Genomic DNA, 7,928 nt, shown 5'->3' on the forward strand with positions numbered 1-7,928 from the left:
GGTGGACACCCAAGACCATCCTGTATCAGCAATGTGTTAATTGTTCATTTTACCTCCAGATTAAAAAAACAATTCCATCCAGATAGTCTATGAGGTAATGAGAAAGTGAGCAGGGAATTCATGTAAGACTGGAAAGAACTAGCCTCTCCTCCAACACCATCACTTAATGAGGGTGTGGAAATGGAGGCCCAAGAAGGCGCATCCATCCACCTGCTGAGACCTGAGGGGCAGAGACCTGACCAAAAGCTGCCCCAAAGCGGGGGGTGGGGTGGGGTGGAAGTCAGAGGACAGCTGGGTGACAGAGCAGAAGCGTTTTGGGGAAGTGACCCATCCAGACAGCATCTGATGTACTTCCTCCTCCCACACTCCGCCCCCCAGCCGCCTGCCCTCTCTGTCTCTTTCCTTTTCTCTCTCACGGTAGGGTTGTGCAGTTGCCAAAAGGTGGGGACATTTCCTGAGCCTTTGCAACACTGAGAAGTTATCTTAAGGGAAGTTGGACCCCACTCTGAGCACCACGCTTGGAAAGTGCAGGCCCAGCTGGGCACAGCCCTGCCGAGGGAGACACCTGCTCGCCCTCCCCCTGGGTCCTGGCAGCCTCCCGGCCCCCAAGCGTGCGCCTGACCATGTCCCTGGCCGAGGCCATCAGCCTCTGGAATGAAGGGGTGCTGGCAGCCGACAAGAAGGACTGGAAGGAAGCCCTGGATGCCTTCACTGCGGTCCAGGACCCCCACTCCAGGATTTGCTTCAACATCGGCTGCATGCACACAATCCTGGAAAACATGCCTGAGGCGGAGAAGGTGAGTGGAGGTGCCTCTCCCTGGAGCCTCCTCCTCTATGCTTTGGTCATTAGTGGGTCTCCACCCAGGCTGTGCTTTAGAAACCTCTCCCGAGCATTCAAAGAACAAATTTGCCCAGGCCCCACCCCCAGGGATCCTGATTGAATTGGCTTGGGGAGGGGCCTGAGCAGCCCTCAGTTTTTACAAGTTCCCCAGGTGGTTCTGGGGCCACTGGCTGGGAACCATGTGCTCTTTTCTTCTCCATCTATTCAATTCAAATCATTCTGGAATCGTTCTTTAGCACCTTTATGAAGACTTCCCTCGTTATGCTTTCTTCTCTGAACTCCTGCTGGCTACAGGAGCTCCATCTCACTGCTGCACACCTATTAGAAAGCCCCTTTTTGGGGGCGCATGGGTGGCTCAGTCATTAAGTGTCTGCCTTCAGCTCAGGTCATGGTCCCAGGGTCTTGGGATCGAGCCCCGCATCGGGCTCCCTGCTCCGCAGGAAGCCTGCTTCTCCCTCTCCCACTCCCCCTGCTTGTGTTCCCTCTCTCGCTGTGTCTCTCTCTGTCAAATAAATAAAATCTTTAAAAAAAAAAAAAGAAAGAAAGCCCCTTTTTGGGCTTTCAGGGAAATTTCATATGTGTGAGCTTTGCCTGCCCTAGCGATCAAGAGGAGGCACTTAAGAAATATAGGTTTCCTCTCATGGGACAATGCAGATCAATCAGGCAGGGCACTTTTTTTAGGATTCTTCGGCTGGCACAAGGAAATCATACCGTGATTGATTAATGATGTCTGCCAAGGGCACACTGCGGGGTGTCTCGGCATCTATTTCAAATATTTTCTCTCTCTCATAGTCCCTAGTATGGGGCTGAGCCCTCTCCGTGATCACTTTTTGGCTGGGCGAGGGTAAGCCGGACAGGGTTTGGAGTTTGGGAGCAGAAGATGGAGGATCAGATCGCAGCTCTGCCTGTCTCTGGACCTGGGTCTCTGGCAAGTCATGAAGACTTGTGGGCCTCAGTTTCCTGAGGGGGGGCAAATATCGTGAGGGTGAAGTGAGGCACCAACTAGTAGATGCTGTGTCACTTCATGCCACTGTGTAGATGTCAGTTCTTATTTCCCCCCTCGACTGCCAGTCTTCGCAAGGGGGTGTGGACAGATGACTGACTCGCCAGCATCCTGGCCGTGGCCGTGACCAGCCAGTGAGCAAAGACGGAAGAGAGAAGCCACTTAGAATACGGTCCAAGCAGGTGGTCCATGTCAGGCCCCACGGTGGGCAGACGGGAGCAGGCGAGGGCCTCACGTCTGGCAGGAGGAGGGCCGCAGTCCCCACCTCCCCCCAGAGGCTGAGCGAATAGCACCCCAGATTCCAGGGGCTGCTGGAGACAGAGTGCACATTGTCGGGAGGGAGAGATGGGCCAAGCACGGCAGCCAGTCTGGGCACAGCTTTGCTGTTGCCTCCCTCGAGCTGTGAGAGATTTGTCCTCACGTTCCTCTGCTTCTGGCTCTCAGTCACTGCGCCTTTCTTTGGTTCCCTGCATCAGGCCTTACTCCCAGCATTTTATATGCGTTCTGGTTATTATTCTAATTGCATGATATTTATTTACTAAATCGATATAATACTGTATATAGCATTTTGATTTTTTTTTTTTTAAAGATTTTATTTATTTGACAGAGAGAGACAGCGAGAGAGGGAACACAAGCAGGGGGAGTGGGAGAGGGAGAAGCAGGCTTCCCGCCGAGCAGGGAGCCCGATGCGGGGCTCGATCCCAGGACCTGGAATCATGACCTGAGCCGAAGGCAGACGCTTAACGACTGAACCACCCAGGCGCCCCTAGCATTTTAATTGTTTTCCTGTTTCGTTGCTTTCATTATTTTAATCCAGTCAGTAATCTTGAAAGGCAGATACTAACACCTCCCTCTTACAGAGGCGCCTGACCTCTAAGGCTCTTGTCACCTTCAAGACACTGACCCTTCTCGTACCCCTTCTTGCCTCTCCCTCGCCTTCCTCACTGCCTGGCTCCTGGACCACGTCTGGACCCTTCTTCTCTCCACAGGCCTTCACTAAAAGCATTAACCGAGACAAGCACTTGGCGGTGGCCTACTTCCAAAGAGGGATGCTCTATTACCACATGGAGAAGTAAGCGGTCCAGCCTTGAGCAAGCCGGGGAAGTTTGCAGAGAAGTCCGGAACGGGGTCTTGCTGCTGCTAGGCTTGGTGTTTGTGAACTATCTTTTCAGCTTCTGTTGGGAAGTGTGACTGACCTTCCTGGGCGGGGGTGGGGGGTGGGGGGGGGTGGGTTATGCAATAAGTCAGCACGAGGCAGAAGCCCTCCCCAGGGAAGGAGGGAGGGAAGGCAGACCTGCCACCCAGTTAGAAATTAGCAGGGTCATAGCACACAGGGAGCCTACGGAACCACCACAGGCCTTCCCTTCAGCTGGTGTGGCACCCCCCCAGCATCCCTGAGGGGTCATAGCTTGGGCAGTGCCGGTTGTCAACATTTTGGCCATCAAGGGAACACCCGTGAGGGTCTTCTGCTGGGAGGGAGGGAGCTATCACACTATGAGGATTAGCAGGAAACCACATCAAGACCGTCCTTCATTCCCACAGGATGTGTTTTCAAAAGCCTGCTTTAATCCATTCGGTGAAATATAATTTAGCCACCAGAATGAGACTACAACTTATTAACATTCTATGTATGAGGATATACCAATCCAGATAAATAAGTGGCATATGTATTAATACGGAAAAAAGTTCATAGCAGATGTTAAATTTAAAACACAGATTTCAAAACTGTGTGTATAACACAATCCCATTTCTGTTTCACAGATTGGTCTGGAAGGCCACAGGCCAAAACGTTGCCAGTAGTTCTTTCCGGGTGGTGATGTTATAGGGATTTCAATTGTCCTCCATCAGCCGATCTGTATTTTCTGGTGTGTTCACAGTCAACATGAAATCATTAGTAAAAAAAACCAAAGAAATAGAAAATGAAAGTTAATCTCAATTCCCACTCCTCGCCCCTCCCCCAGAATACCCCCAAAAAGAGACATACAAATAACAAAGGAAAAATATTCTAAGCATTGATTTTAAATGCCTTAGGGGATGGCAAACTTCCCTTTGTAGAAATGGTTCCATTAGTGGGCACAAGTTCTAGGGAAGGAGAATTTGGCTCAGCCTAAAGAAAAACTTTCAAACAGTGAAAATGGTGGTGGGGGCATGGTGTGGGTGGCGTGGTGTGTGTGTGTGTGTGTGAGAGAGAGAGAGAGAGAGAGCATGAGCAGCAGGTGAGGCGGGGCGTTGATGGGGCAGAGGCGAGATGGCAGAGAACATCTGCACACTGGGGAGGGACAGGACTCTCATCCTGTGCAATCCTGAGAGGCTTGGATCCCAGGGTCTAGTCAGAAACAGCCTGGAAAGCTGCTGAGCTCAGCTGTTGCTAGGGAGAACCACAAGAAGCTCAGAGGACTTGCAGGATGTAGATGCAATCACCTGAATGAGGAAGGGCAGGAGTGAAGTCTTCCCAGAGAAAACCCACAGACACAGAGGCTATCTAAGGGAGAGAAAGCCAGGGATGGAGGAAAGCTATATACAAGCATTTACCTTTTGATGGCGTCCTGCCTCTCTCTCCCTTCTTAACGTTAGTCTCCTTCTCCTTCCCCCTTCCCTCATCCTTACATTCTCCAGATGGATGGAATATGCAGGGAGGCCTGAGCACCAATCCTCCAGCTGATCTTAAACCTCAAAAGACAAGCTCTAAGGTCATCCTTTAGTTAGCTCTAACAGCCTGTGATGAGGGGAGACAACTGACGAAGAGGGAAGGCTCCCAGAAGACATTTCTACACAAAAATGCCCACAAATCCCAGAACCTGAAAGGTTCAGATTTTGAGTGAAGCAGACAGATCTTAGAAAGATCTAGGAATGAGACCTAGGATTCAATTGGATTGTGGTTGATAATAGTTAAATCTGAGAGAAAAATCTACCGAAGCTCATCTTCAACTCAGCAACTGTCTATTGAGGGAATAATATAAATGAGGCACTTTCTCGACTCTGAACTGCCTCTTTGTCTCTTGCTCATCCATACGCATTTGTGTCCCCATCTCCCAAGGCTCTGCTCTTTCTTTTCCCCTTTAGTCACAACAGCAGTGGTTAAGTTTTTGGGGGGTTTTTTTCAGACTTATTTCATTTATTTGAGAGAGAGGAAGAGTGAGCACATGTGCAAGAAGGGGAGGGGCAGAGGGAGAGAGAGGATCTCAAGCAGACTTCCCACTGAATGCAGAGCTCGACTCGGGGCTCGATCCCAGGACCCTGAGATCATGACCTGAGCCAAAATCAAGAGAGGAGTCAGACACTTCACGGACTGAGCCATCCAGGCACCCCAGCAGTGGTGGTTTAATGGCAAAATGTATGGGCTGTCCTTCCAGAAGAGCACACACACGCGCATACATCCTTCTACATACAATTTCAGGGGGTTCAGTGTCCACTGAAAATCCATACGTGAGCCCTGAGGGATCTCACCCTCTCCCATAGCATTGACCCCCACGTGTAGCCAGCCAGCTGCTAAATCTCTCCCTGGGATCAACCCAGATTGTCTCTTTTCCCAAACCTTGTCAAGTTGACCTCTCATATTCTTAAATCCACCCATTTTTCTCCACCAGCCCTGCCCTGGTTGAGACCCTCCTTTTCACCAGCACTATTGAAATCACTTCCAAACTGCTTTTCCAGCCCCCAGTCTTACCTTATTCCAGAGTGATCTTCTTTAAAAAAAATAATAAATGTGATCCGCTTAAGAACTTCCAGTGGATCCCAGGACTATAGGATAAAGTTCCCTGGGCTGTTCCTATGTGGTCCAGCAGCTGACTACCCGCTCAGTTATCTCCCATGCATTTGCCCTAGGGCGGCGACCACTCTCTTCTGTGCCTTTTAAAATAATACGTCTACTCTGTGACAGGTGTTGGCTTACATATTTGTCTCCTTGACTACTCTGTTTCTTTAGAGAAGAAATCTTTACTTATTCACTCTTATATTTCTGTGTCTAATCTAGTAGTTAATAAATGCTTATTGAATTAATTAAACAAATTAAACAAAAACAAGCAAAATACACCCTCTACTTTAAGGAACTTACAAATTAAAAGGGGGAAACAGGTCACGAATGCTAGGAACTATCGTGCAAGGCAGAAAGGGGCAAGTGCTAGGAGAGATTATTTTGAAATAAGTGCCGTGGGGACGTAGGAAGATTACTTCTTAATGAGGGGGCTGGGAATCCCTCCGGATCGCAATGGGGCTTGTTTAGGGTGATGATGTGATGCGTGCTTTTCCTCTCAGTTTCCCCCCGCTTTCACGTGTTGTTGTGCGGCCCTCCCGTCATTGTGAAGTTCCACAGGACAAAGTCTGGGTGCATTTCTGAGACGGCAGGTGGGGCCTCAGTGCTGACTAAGACGGACTCTCACCTGTCTGACCCAGCCTTGTCCTTTGGAAGGGGAAGGGAGCTCTACGTGGTGGCGGTTCCGATTCTGGGCCTTAGGAGTCTTAGGGCCAGGATAGGAACGGCAAACCCTTTAGACGGACCTGGCCCACGGAGGCAACACAGCAAAGCCTCTCTCTGCTGTCTTTGCAACAGCAAAGGGCCTGAGCCCCAGGCCCGTCTTGGAGGGGTCTGACATTTTGACTTCCTTCAGCTTGCTAGAAGTCTCTAGTGTCCTGGACACAGGCTCGTGCACGGCAGGATTCTGGACTGCGGGGGCACTGGTAGGGCAGGAACAATCTGGAACAGCAGTGGTTACTGAGAAACCTCTACAGGGAGTACTGCAAAGATGGGGATTATACACCCTCTGGGGCTCAGAGCCCCAACCTGGAGGAATGGGAGCTCTGGGTCCAGGGCAGCCAGGGGCCCCAGGAGGTGTGGGGGGGGGGAGTGTCACGGGGGCGGGGGGCACGGTATGTGAAGAAAGCACTCCCACCCCCGCCCAGCAGAACCCGGCAGGAAGCTGCCAGCATCCCGGCCTCCTAGGGGACTCTGTGGGCTCCAAATGGCACCGCAGAGAACTTTCGGAGAAGGGCTGGAGGGTGGCGGGGGCTGCCGCTGCACGGCCCACCCGCACACCCGGCTGAATGCGACTTGGGAATCTCACACTGAGCTTATTCAGAGCCTGTACAATGGGGAGCAGAGCTGTGTGTCAAAGCCGATGCCCGGGGGTGCAGCTCCAGGTAAACAAGGGAGGGGGCAGAAGGCGGTCAGGGCAATGCTTTAAATCAGACATTTAGCAGGGGCCCCCCCACCCCGTTTCTTAACACAAAGAGAGCACTTTGAATAATTCGTCAACTCTTTCTGTCTCCCTCCCAGGGGTCCAGATCTTTAGAACCTGATGGAGGGGGAAATTCTGAGGATTTTGTTGGGCTGGCTCATTACCAGGTAGACACAGTCAGTGTTACTTCGTAGCTAAAATTCACCTGCTCGGCCAGCTGGCCAGGGAGGAGGTCACATGTGAGGGTGAATGCTGACCGTGCTCCGCGCCTGGCCTCTGGGGACCTTCGGCTACCTCCCGGGCAGGCGATGGAACACAGTGGAAATCGCATCTGCCCGAGGAACGGGACACCTGCGTTTCCGTCTGCCCGTCCTTCTGGGCTCTGTGAACTGGAGCCAGTCACCCAATCTCCCAGCTTAGAAAGGAGAAACGGGGATGCCTACTCTCTCCCCCTTCCCGGCAGTGTCTGTAAGCGCAGGTAAATGACTTGACGTGTTTCTTGCTCCTTAAGGAGTGGCCCGCATGCTCTTAACAGGTTCTACAATCAGCTGTCTTAACAACAAGGATGTGGTTAGAGAAAGCCACTCTCCTGTTTCAGATCCAGCCTGTCTTCTCCCATCCCTGCTAAAGCAACTGACTTCACAGCAATGATGACAGAATAGCTAGGTTCTGCCCCAGCCGCCCCGGGCACGCGTTCTCAGGACGGTCAGGCCAGCCCACCCTGCTGGTCAGCCCGTTGAGATCGCGCTTCCAGCTGCGACGACCGTGGGGTTTTATCTCTGGATAATACCTAATTCACTGTAGGGTGTTATGCACGTAATAAATGATTGGTGTATGAATTTAGTTGCCAGATTTTTAGAGCTAAAATAATAATAATAATAGTAAATTACTGTGTGTGCCAAGCACGGTC

At 51.2% G+C, this 7,928-nt stretch overlaps 1 protein-coding gene across 1 annotated transcript in view; it reads left to right on the forward strand.

Moving 5' to 3' along the window:
* The first annotated feature begins 399 nt into the window (after window positions 1-399).
* Window positions 400-7,928, forward strand: part of NCF2 (neutrophil cytosolic factor 2) — a 27,984-nt gene continuing 20,455 nt past the window's right edge. The window contains exons 1-3 of the mRNA XM_081823195.1: window positions 400-797; window positions 2,834-2,916; window positions 3,606-3,657. Coding sequence (XP_081679321.1) covers window positions 624-797; window positions 2,834-2,916; window positions 3,606-3,657 — 309 coding nt within the window. The 5' untranslated portion in view covers window positions 400-623. The remainder of the gene's footprint in view (window positions 798-2,833; window positions 2,917-3,605; window positions 3,658-7,928) is intronic.

Source organism: Leptonychotes weddellii, chromosome 6 (assembly GCF_054177405.1).
Source record: "Leptonychotes weddellii isolate Sample4059 chromosome 6, ASM5417740v2, whole genome shotgun sequence".
Classification (NCBI taxonomy): domain Eukaryota; kingdom Metazoa; phylum Chordata; class Mammalia; order Carnivora; family Phocidae; genus Leptonychotes; species Leptonychotes weddellii.